This window comes from Trichosurus vulpecula, chromosome 6, assembly GCF_011100635.1.
Source record: "Trichosurus vulpecula isolate mTriVul1 chromosome 6, mTriVul1.pri, whole genome shotgun sequence".
NCBI classification, from domain to species: domain Eukaryota; kingdom Metazoa; phylum Chordata; class Mammalia; order Diprotodontia; family Phalangeridae; genus Trichosurus; species Trichosurus vulpecula.
The window spans coordinates 212,958,297-212,975,012 of record NC_050578.1 but is presented as its reverse complement, the minus strand read 5'-3'; the positions used below and the strand labels follow the sequence as shown (position 1 = coordinate 212,975,012).

General features: G+C 38.7%; 1 protein-coding gene across 4 annotated transcripts in view; it reads right to left on the bottom strand.

Annotated features, from left to right (window-relative positions):
• Positions 1 to 6,436: 6,436 nt before the first annotated feature.
• Positions 6,437 to 16,716, bottom strand: part of FAM53A (family with sequence similarity 53 member A) — a 117,892-nt gene continuing 107,612 nt past the window's right edge. For all 4 annotated transcript variants that reach the window (XM_036765374.1, XM_036765378.1, XM_036765376.1 and 1 more), the window contains exon 5: positions 6,437 to 7,679. In XM_036765374.1, the coding sequence (XP_036621269.1) occupies positions 7,350 to 7,679 (330 nt within the window). In that variant the 3' untranslated portion in view covers positions 6,437 to 7,349. The remainder of the gene's footprint in view (positions 7,680 to 16,716) is intronic.

Sequence of the window (16,716 nt, the reverse complement as noted above, 5' to 3'; positions counted from 1 at the left end):
AGAACTGTCATGGATGGCCTACAAACAAAGGTGTGAGATTGTCACGGATGGGATTTTCATGACTTGGAGGATGAAGCAGATCAGATGAGGGCTGGGGTTCCTTGCAGTTCTAAGTCAATCAATACGAGTTTTGTTTTGGCTTTTTTTTTTTCCTCAGGATGAGTTAACATGTGTAAATTGCTTTTCAAACCTGAAAGTGCTATATAAATGCTACCTATCATCATATTTTTCCAAGAGAGGAGGGAAAGGAGGCAGAAAAAAAAATCAATGCTTGCTAATTAAAAAAAATTAATTCAAGACAAACAGATGAATACATAGCTTCCCACTGTCTGTATGTTTATATGTAATGACTTCATTAACCACAGCTCTTTTTCTTTGCAAAGATGATCATACAATCATCGATTATAATTTTTTTTTAAATATACTAAATGCATAGGGGAGGTATAGACAAAGATGAATTACTGTTTGGTCAGTCAATAAGCATTTATTCATCCTACCATGTGCCTGGCACTGCATTAAGAAATGGGCATACAAAGAGACAACTATGTACAAACAATATATAGGGTGTCCCTAAAGTCTGGACACATAGGAAATCTCATTAACATCTCATTAACCGGTTCACCGAAGACTCGAAGACTCGTCTGTATTGTTCAGCAACTTCTTTCTCTAGGGTATGCTAAAGGAGAAGGTGTACTCAATGAAAATCACAGATGCAACACACTTAATTGAACGCATGAAGAGTGAATGTGCTAAAATTGATGGCAATGTGGAGTTATTGCAAAGAGTGAATCTTGCAAAGCGCATCAACCTTTGCATCACAAATGATGGATATCATATTGAAGATATTATTTGTTAATATTCCAATTAAAATGTTGAAAATTGCATTCATTTCATTTCTTGAAAATATGCATTTTTGCCTATATGTCCAGACTTTAGGACCATCCTGTATTAATATACAGGACGAATTGGAGATACTCAGTAGAGAGAAGGTGCTAGTATTAAGGGGAATCAGGAAAGGCTTCTTATAGAAAATGGGATTTTGGCTGGGACTTAAGTCAGCAGGAGGCAGGGATGAGGAGGGAGAGAATCCCAGGCATGGGGGACAACCAGTGAAAATGTCCAAAATAAGGAGATTGAGTATCTTGTGTGACAAACACCAAGGAGGCCAGTGTCACCGGATCGCAGAGTATGGGGGATAGGGAAGTATAAGTAAGATATAAGACTGGAAAGGTCGGGAGGGGTGGAAGGAGGTACAGGCTTTGAATGCCAGAGAATTTTATATTTAAGCCTGCAGGTGACAGCGGAACCATTGGAGTTTATTAAGTTAGCAGTTGATACGGTCAGGACCTACCTTTAGGAAAATCATTTTGTCCACTTAATGGAGGATGGAATTGGAGCAGGGAGAGACTTGGGGCAGGTCAACCCCTTCACAGGCTATAAGGTGTGAGTTGTGGCTTGCACCATGGTAGTGGCAGTGGCAGAGAAGAAAAGAGGGGATGTTGCAGAGATTTTCAGAAGGCAACATCAAGACTTGGGAACCTGAGTGACGCGGAGGACGGAGCTGCCTTCGATAGGAATAGTAAAGTTAAGAGGATGGGTGAGTTTGGGTTGGGATATATTGAGACTAAGATGTCTACAGGACACCAAGTTAAAGATGGAGATGAAACCAATGTCCCCCTCTACCAGATGGATGGTAGCCTCCTATCTGTATCTCTTTCAAGTCTAAGCACAGGGTCCTAAATATGACTGGATTGAATGAAAGGGAGGCAGAATTGTCATCACTCACACGTTTTTGTGAGACTAACAGAACTTTTTGTTTCTAAGACCAATATTAAGGTTAAAATGGCAGAAAATCAAGAGGGCAGAATTTTGCATGATGGATGAGAGATTCAAAGGATCGTTGCTAGAAGGGACTTTAGATAGCATCCAGTACAACCCATTCCTTTTCAAGAGGAAGAAGAAAATCAAGTGGATTTTAAGTGTTCCCTGAAACAGATGATAACACTATCTATAAAAGTACTCCTGGAACCCTAACCTGGAAATTCCATAGCAAATTGAGGCAAATAGCTGGATGCTACCTGGCGAATGTATTAGAATGACAATCACAGAAATGTGTCACTCAAAAATGCATACAAGATGATCACATATCATACAGCTTTATCATAGTGCTTCAGGGTTTACAAAACACAGAATTTTATTTGAGTCTCCCAACAACCCAGTGAAATTGGTATTACAAGCATTATCCCCATTGCTCGCAAGAGGAAATGAAATGCAGAGAGATTAGTCAAACAGCTAGTGTTAAAGGCAGTATAAGAACCCAATCCCGCCCATGTCCAGCAATGTACTCCCTGTTCCTTGTGGGTAATCTCTGTAAAGTTTACAAAGTGCTTATACTATATGGCATCAGAGGTAGAACTGAGACCAATGAAGAGAAATTATGAGGTGGTAGAGCAATTTATAATGGGAAAAAAAATCACTAACAGAGATGATCAACAATGCGGCGGGGGGGTGGGGGGGGGGCTGACCACTGAGCCTTCATTCAAGTGCTGTGGCGGAGGAAGGAAAATGTTTGCAGAGTAAGAAAAAGAATACTAGATTTGGAGTCAGCTTGGATTGGGGCAGGGGTCAGATCTGACCCTTGCTTTCCTACTTGCATAACTCTAAGCAGGTCACTTATCTCTCTGGGCCTCAGTTTCTTCATCTGTAAAATGGAGCCGGATAAATTAAACAGCCTTGAGATCCAGCAAGAATCTTCCTTTTGGTCATCCTCCGACCAAGTCCCTTTCCAGCTCTAAATCAATGATCCTACAACCTGTTAAGTCTGTAAAGAGGGATCGTGCAGAGACGAAATGATCTCTGAGGCCTCTTCCCAACTCTAGGATGGGAAGGGTGGGAGAAAGGAAGCAGAAGGAGGGTCTCATGGAAATGGGACTTGGACAGATAAAACACCAATCTTTTCACCTCTTTTCCCTTGAATGAAGGAGAAAAAGAACCAAAATTAGAATACAGGATTGGCCCAAATGTCCTTTTTTTGGAAAACAAAATGAAACTGAAGGTCAGGGGTTCTTATGGATCCTTTTTCAGATTTTTTTTTGTCTTTGAATTCTTTTTTCAAATTTATTTATTTATTTTTAGTTTACCACACACGGTTCTACATAATTTTGAGTTCCAGATTTTCTCCCCTCCCTCCTCCCTCCTACCCCAAGACGGCCTGGAATCTCATATAACTACCATGTATAACTTCGCATTGAATTAATTTATACACTAGTCAAGTTGTGGAGAAGAATTATGACCAATGGAATGAATCATGAGAAAGAAGAGACATAACCAAAAAACCAACCAAACAAACAAACAAAAAAAAAAAAACCAAAACCAAAAACAAAAGAGAAGCAAAAAAGGCAAGCATGTAGTGCGCCTCAATCTGTATTCAAACTTCACAGTTCTTTCTCTGGATGAAGATAGCATTCTCCATCGTGAGTTCCCTGGAGTTGTCCTTGCACCTTACATTGCTGAGAAGAGTGAAGTATGTCAGGGTTGGTCCTCACGGAATCCATATATCTGTGGTTGTGTACAATGTTCTCCTGGCTCTGCTCCGCTCACTCAGCATTATGTCATGTAGGTTTTTCCAGGTTGTTACGAAGTCCGTATCATCCCCATTTCTTATGGCACAATAGTATTCCATTACCTTCATATACCACAGCTTGTTCAGCCATTCCCCAATTGATGGGCATCCCTTTGATTTCCAATTCTTGGCTACCACAAAAAGAGCCACTATAAATATCCTTGTACATATGGGTCCTTTTCCCGCTTGTGTGATTTCTTTGGGATACAACCCTAGAATTGGTAATGCTGGGTCAAAGGGTATGAACATTTTTATAGCCTTTTGGGCATAGTTCCAAATTGCTCTCCAAAATGGCTGGATCAGCTCACAACTCCACCAGCAATGTAACAATGTTCCAATCTCCCCACATCCTTTCCAGCATTTATCATTTTCCTGTTTTGTTATTTTAGCCAATCTGACAGGAGAGATGTGGTATCTAAGAGTTGTTTTGATTTGCATTTCTCTAATCAGTAGTGATCCAGAGCATTTTTTCATATGCCTATAGATAGCTTTAATTTCTTCCTCTGAAAACTGCCTGTTCATATCCTTTGACCATTTCTCAATTGGGGAATGGCTTGTGTTCCTATATATTTGGCTCAGTTCCCTGTATATTTTAGAAATGAGGCCTTTATCAGAGATACTAGTTGCAAAGATTTTCTCCCAATTTTCTGCTTTCCTCCTAATTTTTGTTGCATTGCCTTTTTTTGTACAAAAACATTTCAATTTGACATAATCAAAATTATCCATTTTGCATTTTGTAATGCTCTCTATCTCTTGTTGGGTCATGAATTCTTTTCTTTTCCATAAATCTGATAAATAGACTATACCTTGCTCTCCCAAATTACTTATAGTATTGGCCTTTACACCTAAATCATGAACCCATTTTGACTTTATTTTGGTATATGGTGTAAGATATTGGTCTATGCCCAGTTTCTGCCCTACCATTTTCCAATTTTCCGAACAGTTTTTGTGAAATAATGAATTATTAGCCCAGAAGCAGGCCTCTTTGGGTTTATCAAAGAGTAGATTGCTAAACTTGTTGATTTCTCCTACTTGTGTACCTATCCTATTCCACTGATCCACACCCCTGTTTCTTAACCAGTACCAGGCAGTTTTGATGACTGCTGCTCTGTAGTACAGTTCAATATCTGTTATCGCTAGGCTACCTTCTCTAGCATTTCTTTTCATTAATACTCTAGATATTCTAGACCTCTTGTTTTTCCAGATGAATTTTATTATTTTGTCCAGCTCAGTAAAATAATTTTTTGGTAGTTCGATTGGTATGGCACTGAATAGACAGATTAATTTAGGCAAAATTGTCATTTTTATTATATTAGCTCGGCCTAACCATGAGCAACTGATATTTTTCCATTTATTTAGATCTGATTTTATTCGCGTGAAAAGTGTGTTGTAGTTATGTTCATATAGGCCCTGGGTTTGTCTTGGCAAATAGACTCCCAAATATTTTATAGTGTCTACAGTAACTTTGAATGGAATTTCTCTTTCTATCTCTTGCTGTTGGGCTTTGTCAGTAATGTATAGGAATGCTGAGGATTTACGTGGGTTTATTTTATATCCTGCAACTTTGCTAAAGTTGTTTATTACTTTTTCAGATTTTAAAAAAATTCATAACTCAAAAAATGCTTAATTTCAGTAAGAGATGAGTGAAACTGAAGATGTAACTTTTTTTTTTCCCATCCAAACTCACAGATCCCTGGTTAAGAACCCCTGTTATGATATTTGTTGTTGGACCATTAACTCCTCTCCTAGAGGTGGTAAGAGAAAATGATGTATTTGCAAGAAAAATTAAATGAACGCAAGATATTCATTTATTTAATCAAATTAAGTCCAAAAATATATCAAATAACTAGGTAAAATCAGAAGAAGTAATCAAGTGATTATAAGGCTATATTCACCCACCAGCTAGACAAATTGAAAGCTGGGCTTGAAACCAGACCTCAGATATATGGTAGTATGGAAGCGCCATTAGATGTGACAACAGATGAAGCAGTTTAACTAGGGGGTGGGGATGGGGAGGCGGGGAGGAGGGAGAGGAGACCTCAATGGCATTGAAGAGTCCAGCTCCTGGAGTCAAGCTTTTGTGCGATGCCAAGGGTGTATTTTTGTTCCATGTCATTTATACTGAGCGATTTCCCTCACCAGCTTCCCTTAAAGCTGAGTTCTTCGATTAGTCACGACGTCTACCCAATAGGTGATTTTTCTGATTTTAATACATTAGCAGATACAAAGCTTCTGGTTCTGACCTAACAATCTTGCTAAAATCTTGGTGTATAAATAAGTGCTTCTCTTCTTCTTCAAAACAGGAAGGAAGTCTTGTGTGGTAGACTGAATCAGAAATTATGTCATGGGTACTTCTGACCTTCCCACCCATTTTAACACCACTGAGGCCTCAATCAGGTTAAAAACCACCTTTCAAGAGAGGGGTCATTTATCGCCTTCACAACATTTTCATCCTTGGCCTACATGAGTTAATAAAAATGTGTGTCAATGATTACACTTCACATTTTCTTTAGATAACCAAGAAATAGTTTCCTGAGATTGTTAATGGTCCAACACACCCCCACCAACAACCATCTCCACCCTCAAACTCCACCCCATTCCCCCTCCTCCCATCACTGCCCCCAATTTCATAGTCTTTGGAGACTTTTGGGCTCAGCTCAAAGGCTGTCTAGGGCAGGGCCCTGTTCTAAAAGTGAAAATAAAAACACATGCTTTGTTCTTAGGCTGAACAAAGCCCAGGCAAGGTCAAGTAATCACTGGGGACTTTTAAAAGAAGTAGCATTTAAACCAAATTAATAAGCAGAAAGCCACATATGCAAAGCAAAAAGTCTTTTATTGAATTCAAGGACTAGGTTCTGTCTAGCATTGCTCAAGGGATCACCTCCTGGGGAACTGATCGTTGCATTACAAAGCCCCTGTCTCAAAGTTCAAGTGCTCTTTGTCATACACTCTTCTGAAGCACAGAAAACATAACATTGACCACCGAGCTGGGCAGCTACTTGAATGTTTAACCCGCCTGAATTAGCATGGCTTCAAGCTAGAAAAGATTCAAGTAATGAAAGCTGGGCAAATATTAAACCTATAAGGTCACCACTACATTCTGACCAAAAAGTCTGAACGTAGAGGGGGGAATTGTCTCAGTTCAAGAGGTTTTGTAATCACTCCATGTAACAATGGACAAGCACTTCTGACCAAGTGTCAACCAGAGACTTGAAGATTTCATATCACCAGATACCTGATGTTTGTTAACAATTACATTACACAACTCAGTTTTTCCCAGTAAGCATTTGAACAAAAGGAACGGATACCCGCACTAGAATCACTGTAGGCAGATTGACTTTAATAAAATGCCCTTCAGAAAATTCATTTCAAAATAGAGAAGCTTTCTCCACAACTGTAAAAGCCATAAAAATGCAAAATACTCTTGTTAGGAAAATTTTAATCAAAATTACTCCTTAATGTTCAAAATAACATTTAACCTATTTTTTTCTGTCCATATACTGATTAACAGACTATAAACAGGTGATATCACTTCGTTTCCCATTTCCCCCCACCTGAATTTTTTTTTGGCTTTTTTTTATTTTTGTTTTTTTAAACACAGCCCCCCTTCCCCTGCCATGGCCACTATAGAAGTCTGGGGATATGGATTACACATGGCAAAGGCAATCCACTATCACTGGAAATTTGGGAGAACTCACTGATTCTAACCCCCAACTCTAGGACTGACTCAGTTGTTTTCGATTTGCTCTAGATCTAGGTCCCCACAGTCCAGAGGAAATATGCCCTCCTCAGCACTCTCACAATCACTGGGGTCTTCTTCATCGCTTTCACATCCTGCAGCTGCTTTCGTACAATCCCTTGTGCTGAAGCCAATTTGGCATGGTCCGTGATGTCTAACTTCATCCAGCTGCTCTTTCACTGGACTGGAACCAGGGGTGATGATGCTCATGAGGTCATTTGAGTCACATGGGGAGGACACTATTGTCTTCATTTGGGTATCATCTTCATCATCATCTTCATAATCAAGGGAGCAAAGACTTTTTGAATTTTTTAGAGTCTGCAATAAAACAAAACACAAAAACTGATATGTTTTGCTACATATAGAGAACAACAGGTGGCTAGTTCTTGATTTGTCACATTTTTCACTTTGACCTTCCTTAGTGCTCGGCAGTATACAATAGGTGCCAGTAAATGAGTTTTCAGTTTTCTTACTCATACTTCCATAAGTCCACATTTTAAAGATAGCCCTGAATAGCCAATCTTGTTATGTACCTTTTTAAAAAAAAAAACAAAACATTGCTTAGGATTGTAGATTTGGAACTGAAAGATTTTCTAATCCAACTTGCTCTTTATACAGATGAGGAAAACAGACTGAGAGTTGATCATATAAGCCCAGCATCATAAATGTATTAAGTGGCAGAGACAGATTTAAGCCCAGGTCCTCCAACTCAAAATCCAGTGTGCCTTTTTTACTACACCAAGCCGCTGGTGTAAGAACGAAGGAATGACAGTGAAGGATCTACTTGGAAACCAGGGAAACAAAATGAGAAATGTGTTTATCTCAGAATTAGAAACACTGACCACTTAAAACTGGGTATATCTGAAAAAACTGTCAAGAACCAAAACCAGTGAGGTCCTTACAACTTAGTTTATTCCCTCCAAACCACAAGTTATCAACAAAGGGTTTGGTGCCTAGAACACAAAGATTTCCCTCTGGTTATAAAATGTCTCAACCTGCTAGAAAATAAGTAGCCTATTAATCTGGGTCAATCCCATGAGGATGCCAAGTGAATGAACCCGAATGTCTGATGGCATTTTATCCCAGTCAAAAATCAATCCATTGTTATTTTCAGATAAAATTCTATTTCTCCAAAGGAAGACAAATCATATTTTAGTCAAGAGGACATAGTCCATAAAATGTCCTCTGCTTTTTCATGCACATGTTCTAGTCAAAAAATTGGGATATATCTGAAGGAATGCATCCTTCATTCAAATACAGCAAAGGAGACTAGAAGTCCTACATTATTTCTTGAAGTTCATGAAGCTACATACTCAAGGACCCAGCTTTTACCTTTTGTTTTCTAACTCTTTAAAAATCAGATGATAAGCTTGCTTTACATTTAAGCTTGCCACCAATTAAGGCATGACTATACACACAAAAATAAGACACAATGATTTAAAATGAGTACGTATAGGTGGAACCCAAATACTGTTTAGCATATTATGAATTATCTTGTAAATATATGTATGTTATTTCCTGTATGTTTTAATATATTTATACTTCCTCCTTCTAATACTCTATAATTAAATAATTGTGTCTTTCACTATAACTCTGTAGATTCAAAAGATGCTGGACTCAACCTTTTATGCATGTATGTACCTACTTGACAGATGGTAGCAATGACAACTGCTGAGATGTCATTGTAACACGTACCAAATTCACAGATTGCAACTGTGCAGCTTAAGCACTACAAACAGCAGGCTTCTTAATGACTTCCAGTTTATGTAATTTATAGAAGGTGTTCTTGTAATAGTTACCATGTCACTAATACTTGTAAAGGAAAAATGGAATTCAGTTAAAAATCCAATAAAAAAAACTAACATGGAACTAAACTTTCTCTTCATGTTGGTTTTATTTATTGAATTTAAACAATAAATATATTTAAGATCCTGCTTGATAGAATCTGATGTTTTTTTTCTCCCTGCAATACATTTATATAGATCAACAAGGGACACTTGTTTCCTTTGAAACATGAAATCACAATTCAACAAACATTTATGAAGGACTCAGCTAGGCACTGAGTATACAAAGTGAAAAAGAGATGGCACCTGACCTCAAGGAGCTTACCTTCTACAATGTTAGAGCTGGAGTTTCCTACAGATCATTTAGTACAAACCCTTCTTTCATCAAGGAACACAGAAAGAAATGTGGAACCTAGAGATGTTAAATGGCATGCCCATGATCAGGGGCTGCCATGTGGCAAAGCAGGGACTGCTCGCTCCCTATATGGACATAAATAGGCAAGTTTAAAATTTAATATATAATAGGTAAATTTATGAGTCTCTAAATTATTAAGTCAATTTGAATAGCTTTGCCTCCTGGAAATTAAGCACATTTCTAAAGGATGTTTGTAACTAAAGTAGAAAATGGCATGCTAGCCCCAACTGCACTGAGAGAGCTCCCTGGCCTTGGCCCAGTTCTCTGCCACCCACTTGTCCCAGCTACTCCAGACTAACTAACCATTGGCGGAGTCTGCAAGACCGGACTATAGGCCAGAAGAGGCTAGAGCTCAATGCACTCGACATATGTCTTTGTTTATTAAGATACATAAAGAAGCCCAACAAATTTCCAAAAGGAGTGGGATGGCAAAAAGGCTGAATATTCTACTTTCTCCTGCAAACAAGGGCAGTGAGGGGAAAAGAAAATATCCCCAGAGCCTTCTTTTCCAATCAAACAAGTCGGGCTCCCATTTAATTGAAAGCAAGATAATGCCTAAGTGTTCACCAAACTTGTGGCTCAGAAATTTCACAATGAAATCACTGTATGGACCTGGGGTGGGGGGGGAGGGTTGGGGGTGGGGGAGGGTGGAGTGGGGAGCACGCAAAAAACTCTCCCAGGAATTCCATCGGTACATTTGCCACAGAAGTTCTTAATTAAATACTGTACACACTATAAAACATGGATTATCTGCCAGTCACCAACATCATCAAGAACCTTTTGTTATGTTTTATTTCTTTTGGGAGAAACCCATCAAGGATAGTCACAGAAGCTCTCAACAAAGAGTATATTAACCTTACAAAGGCCTATATGAAAAGTGAAGCATCCTGTCCAAGCCAACTTTCAGAGGCTCCACGTATCCATGAACTGAGCTTCAAAGAAAGCCCAAAACCTAAGTGAATGACCGGGCAAAAGATTTCAAAGAAAAATAAGAACTGGTCAAGGATTGTCTGCTCAGATTTGTCACCAAGTACATGAAGGACCTGGGTCTATGCCTAGAAAAGCCAAGTAAGTTTTTTTGCATTTAAGGACAAAAGTGTAGCTACAGCTCTTCAGAGGGAGTCAGAAAGGTGTAAGAATTCTGACAGTGACTCTTGTGCTCAATAACCTACACAAAGAAAGTCAGTCTGGCTTCCTTTCAGAACATTTTCATTGTTGCTACGTGGAAAAGTAAACTTTGGTAATCAGCATGCTAAAGAGAGAAATGCTGGCATAAATAGCTCCAATTAGAACTTTCTATGGAGTAAACACATTTCCCCCCCATCAAACAAAACTCACACTCTAGAATCTAACCTCTTGTTTCCCTACCTCATGAAACTCACTGAAAAAATATTCATAGCTAAGCTTCCCGAAAATTCTAGTTAGTGGATAAAAGTCAAAGAGGTTAACAGCTGCAAAGACTTTTTTTTTTTAAAAGCTATACTTTTTGATTAATAGAAATTTTGAACATTTCTTCTCAGGGATGGTACTTTTTAGGGCACCTCATGCTGCTGAAGGAAAAAAAAATTAAACGTATAGCCGACAATTACTCAAACTCTGCTAACTAATATTCGTTCTTGGTATCTCGAAGGGCTTTTTTCTTTCCTCCTTTTTTGGGGGGGAAGGAGGTGGAGGGGGGATGACACAAAAAAACATATCCCAAATGCCAAAATAAAACAAACACAGGGAAAAGTCTGAATTGTATTCCAACTGACTCTTTTGGTGGGAGGACAGCATTGTCTTTCTTGAATAAATAAAGGCTCCTAATAAATCTTCATATTATGTCAAGACACAATGAACCTGAAGATCTAAGTGCAGTTTAATTATACTCACTTCCTGCTTTAATTTGGCACAGATTCCTTCTGGTGCTACAATCACTACTAACAAAGAAATTAATTACCATCTTAAAGAACACTTTTTTTTTGCTGGCCCTGTTACAATATCCTAATTAATTCATAGTATCATTCTTTATTTAAGCCTATGAATGCTTTATTCATATCCTCTACTACCCTGAAGCAGACTGCTTCAATGCAGTTATATTTCTATATAAAGCATCTGAATGTCAATTTCAAGGCAGAGGAAAAATTAGGTACCTGGACATTTAAAACAGTTTAGTGAAATTAGCTACTCAGCCCAAGGATTCGAACTTCAAACAAGGAAAATAAAACATAAGTCCTCATGCTCATATTGCACTTTATGATCACAAAATGCAGAAAAATCAATGCCCTCTCTCTTAACGTCCCCATTTCCCAAATCAAATAATAGAGACTCTGCCCATAAGATGGGAAAATATTTCATCCAAGTTTTTCTGACACTTTCCAGAATAGAAAATCTGTTAGTTAATAAAACATGGAATAAAACCCAGGTGCTTGACTAGTTGGTTGACCACAATTGATCTGAGGGTCGCATTTTTTGTATCAAGGAAATCCTGAGGCAAGTTCTTCTCAAGACAGGAGCTAAAACAAGTTATGATGGTGATCATGAATGTGGCAGAATGAGAAAGTTAAAAAGCAGAGATGAGATGTCTAGAAGAGAAAGAGGGCACAAGCAAGCTGTCTATAGAAGTGCTGTAATTCTCCTCCCTGCTTCCAGGATACATTTCATCCCAACTGCTCCAGAGGGATAATGACAGACCCCTGAGGAGCAGTGAGAGAACACTTTTCTCTCTCAAGGGCCCAGGCCCACATAACAAAACAAACCAAAAAGACCCATCCCAAACCCCAAGAATATAAGAAAAAAGCAACTTTTCCCCTTAGAGAAATGTGAGAAGTCCAACTCACCAGCTTTTTAATACCAGGTAACATAACATCTCATTTAATATATTAAAACATATACCACTACCACCACCACCCTGCCAAAACTGGTACTTTAGTTCCCTATTAAGACCCACCAAAAGAAGAAGATTGGTAGGGAGATGGGATGCGCAAAAGATGTAAAGAAAGGCAAGAAAAATGAAAAAGAAAGACGTAAGAGAGGGACAAAGTAAAGATAGGGAAGAAAGATAGAAACGAAGAAACCCACTGGGTGGGGGCAAAGAAGAGCAGGGCCAAGCCAGACACAGGGGCGTGTCATGGTTTTTGAAATGGAGATAAGTCACATACTCAGTTAATTTAAGGTCTGTTTCACCACTCTTTCAAACAGTAATGAAATGAGCCACTACTTATGAGAAATATAAATCCAAGGTCCCCAGTCTAATCAAAATCTTACAAATGACCAAAAGTGCCTCTTCTACAATCTCTTTTGGTATAGTCTATTCTAGTATAGCATATAACAGTGTTTTCCTATCATCTAGCCTGAATCTGTCATTAAATTCATCCAGACCTCCTATGTTTCCTTATACAGAATACAAACATTAATAGAACCAGATCTTGGTCTCTACCCCCTGGTATTTTAGTTTCAAGGAAGAGATGAGATTGGAGTAGTCTCTACTAATATAAGTTTATTGTTTTAAAAACAATTTGATTTATGTTATCATCTTTATTTCTGAATATATCCCCTTCCCTTTCCCCTATCCAGAGAACCATCCTTTACAGGGGAAAATCAGTTTGGAAGAACCAGCACATCACCCAAATATGAACATACATGTACTGCTGCATTTCCCATAGCCTCTCCACCTCTGCAAAAAAGGGAAGGAGATACATTTTCCCATGTCTACTCTGGGGTCAAGCTTGGACATCACAATTCTATGGTGTGGTCTGTTTGTTTTTAATTCTCTCCCTTTACACTGCCATAGTTGTTGTGCCTAGTTTCCTGATCCTGCCTACCTCACTGCATCAGTTAATCTATCTTCCAATGACTCTCTAATTCCATCACATTTATGCACCATAATTTATCTAGCTTCCCAGTTAAGGGGCATTTTCCTATGTTTTCCAGTTCTTTGTTACCACAAAAAGTGTTGCTTTGACCATTAAATAACCTGCCTGCCCCTGATCCTCACTACCTGAACGATCCAGACCTCAGAGGTCGTCAAATCCTCATTCTCCTGTAAGAGAGGCATTCTCCCACCTCTGTCCATAGAACTTGGGCAAACTCACCAGCCTTTTTGCTAGAATGTATCTTCTACTCTGGTCATGCTCCTTCAATCCTTCTCTCCTCCCACAAACTCTTCTTCCTTCTCCATCCTTTTCTAAATTCAGCTCAGCCCACATCCCACTTCTAAGCTCTCTGGGACCAGGGCTTCTTAAACTTTTTCCACTCACAACTCCTTGAGCACTTCTTAAACTATGGGTTGCGACCCCATGTGGGGTCTGGACCATACCCTGCCCTAGTCTTCTCTTGGGTACATGGAACATGAAACAGCAGCATCTGATCAGTTTATCACTGGATCTTTTATGTGGGCTCATCTTCTCTCTCCAGGGAGACTAAGTTCAAGACCAAGGAGACAACCCTACACTTTTACTGGACCCCAACAACACTCAACACACAGCTGTTTCCCAAGAAACATACTGTCTGATCTCACAGATTGACGAGAGAGAGAAAAGGCTTCATTCTTTTGGCAGAGCATAAGATTCTGTGATTGTCTTCACAAGAAGCAGGTCCCTAAGTGGTATGAACTCTTCAACAGTGTGTGGAAAGAAAGCCAGGACCTGGATCCCAATCACAACTCTGCCATTTACTAGCTGTAGCTGTGTGACCTTGGCCAAGGCATTTAACCTTGATGAGCCTCAGTTTCTCTCTAGATAATCTAGCTTTTTAAAAATTAAACATTTTACTAAAAAACACTGACCATCAACACAAACAACTACACTTGATTAGTAACAAGTATATTTCATTTCCAAGTAAAAAAAATATCACAGTATTAATTTGCAAGCACAAAGAAGTATCACAATGAGGCAGCATGGCTTACTGGTTAGAGAGTTGGCCTTGAAGCCAGGAAGACCTGGGTTCAAGTCTCACCTCAGATACAAACTGACTGTGTGACTCTAAGTCACTTAACCTCTCAGTCACTCCAAGACGATTCTCCAAGACTATGACAGTCAGAAGAGGTGGTGATCTATACTGGCAGAAGGAGTTTCCTTCTCCTGTAAATTTCCTTTATCAACAAAATCGTGTTCAGTCCCTATCCCTAACGTTGTCATAACGTTTTTCCATTTCCTCTCTCTAGGATCTAAGTGGATTCTTTGCCCATTCATTTTCATTCACTGGTCCTCTTTTTGTTCCAATTAATGTGGACCCTTTGCACAATTTCCTCATGTGTTGGACTTAATTATACAATTCTCTAACATTGATGCACCACAATTTGCTAAGTGATTCCCCCATTTGTCAAACATTTATTATTATTATTTAGTTTTTTTGAAATCATGTTGCTATGAAAATCTCTGAGCAGATAGCTCTTTTTTATATTTTTGGTAACACTCGAGGCTATGTTTTCCAACAGTAGAAATATTAGGGTCAAAGACGATGAATTTTTTGTTTTGGTAACTTACAATATTGTTCTTTTATTTGAATGACATGATCTCTAAGGTCCCTTCCAATTCTAAATCCTGGGATCCTACAAACTAAACACTGCAGAGGACTGCTGTGTTTCCTGTGTCTTCATTTAAAACAATGACAACAAAAACCCTTCAATGAGTTTGATGATGAATTACTGAATTAAAGCATTCAAGTCCTTCAGAATGGAAAGAAGAACATCTCTGGGACTCGGTTTCCACATCTGTAAGAAGGGAACGATGGCCTCCAAGTTCTCAATCTATGATCCACTGACGCTATCACAGCTTGCCTCAGGTACTGTCCTTCTCAAAGGGGCCTTACTGTTTCCACACGTGCATGCTGGGAAGTTTGTCAACAACAACAATAAACACAAGCCATGATCAGCAGTCACTACGTGCCAAATACTTCCCAGAGTAATTGGTCTTGATTTAATGATTCTCTCAAGTTCTGCTCCTAGGCAAATAGATTAACAAAGCAGGTAGAAAGTCATTCAAGCCTCAGGGACATTATAATTTTCACTAAGTCATTATAACTTAATTATAATTCCTAAACAGAGAAGAGATGGTGATGGTAGCTATAATAATTAAGAAGATTCATCATTCCTACACATCAAAGCATCTATGACCTAGAGGCCCAGAGCTTGAGAGCAAGAAGGGGTCCTAGAGATCATTTAGTAGCAACCCCCTCATTTTAATGGTAAAGAAAGTAGGGTGCAGAGTTCATACCAGAGCTGGGACTAAAGGCCCACCTCCTGATTTTCAGGCCAGACTCTTTCTGTCACACCATGATGGCTGAATCCTGTTTAGAGAAGAGGCAGTAGAACTGGTGATGGATGAGTCTGGGTCTTGCAGAAATAAATTCAACAAGTCTAACAATTGTTACTCAAACTACCAGCTGGCCTCAGAAATGGATAAACTGAGAAACTACACATTATTATTTAAAATTTTAGTGTGTATATTGGAGTTTTACAAATGTTCATCATCTAAAACCGGGCTGTCTAAAACATGGGCCATGTGCCCCTGCCTGTGTCCACCACAAGCATAGAAATCGACACAAATGCTTTAGTTAAAGCATTTGTGTCAATTTCCACGCCCACCCGTAGTAAACACAGGGGAGCCGAGTAAAATAGCACTACCGGCCAGCCGCACTTTGGACAGCCCTGGTCCAAAACAGTGGTGGTAAAATTAAATCTTGGTTACTTTTTATTATGGAAATTTAGAATGTTGCAACCTAAGTCATTCTATAATTTTACACAGCAATCCTTTAAGTAAGTCTATAAATGTAAGCAATGATTAACAACGATTAAACCACCTCCAAAGATCATGGAAAGTAATAGCTTGGTTTTTGCTACCTAAATTCAAAAATGATGACACAAAACCTCCTTGTTGGCCTAAGCAAGACAAGGAAAGTCAGACAGGTCCACTGCACATTTTCATCCTTGAAGTAAAACGTTAAAAAAAAATTCTAATATCATTAAAGCAGATTAGAGAATATATAAATTTTCCCTCATTCTTACTTATGAAGTCTTTTTTAAAAAGTTAACAAAAAGCTGTTGATGGAAAGTACACTGGGAAAATAAAAAACATTCAGATTCCAAAATTTGATTTTTTTTCTTCATTTTAGTACTTTCAAATTTATTTAAGTCCATGGATACTTTGTCCCAAATATGAGATCATAACACAACATG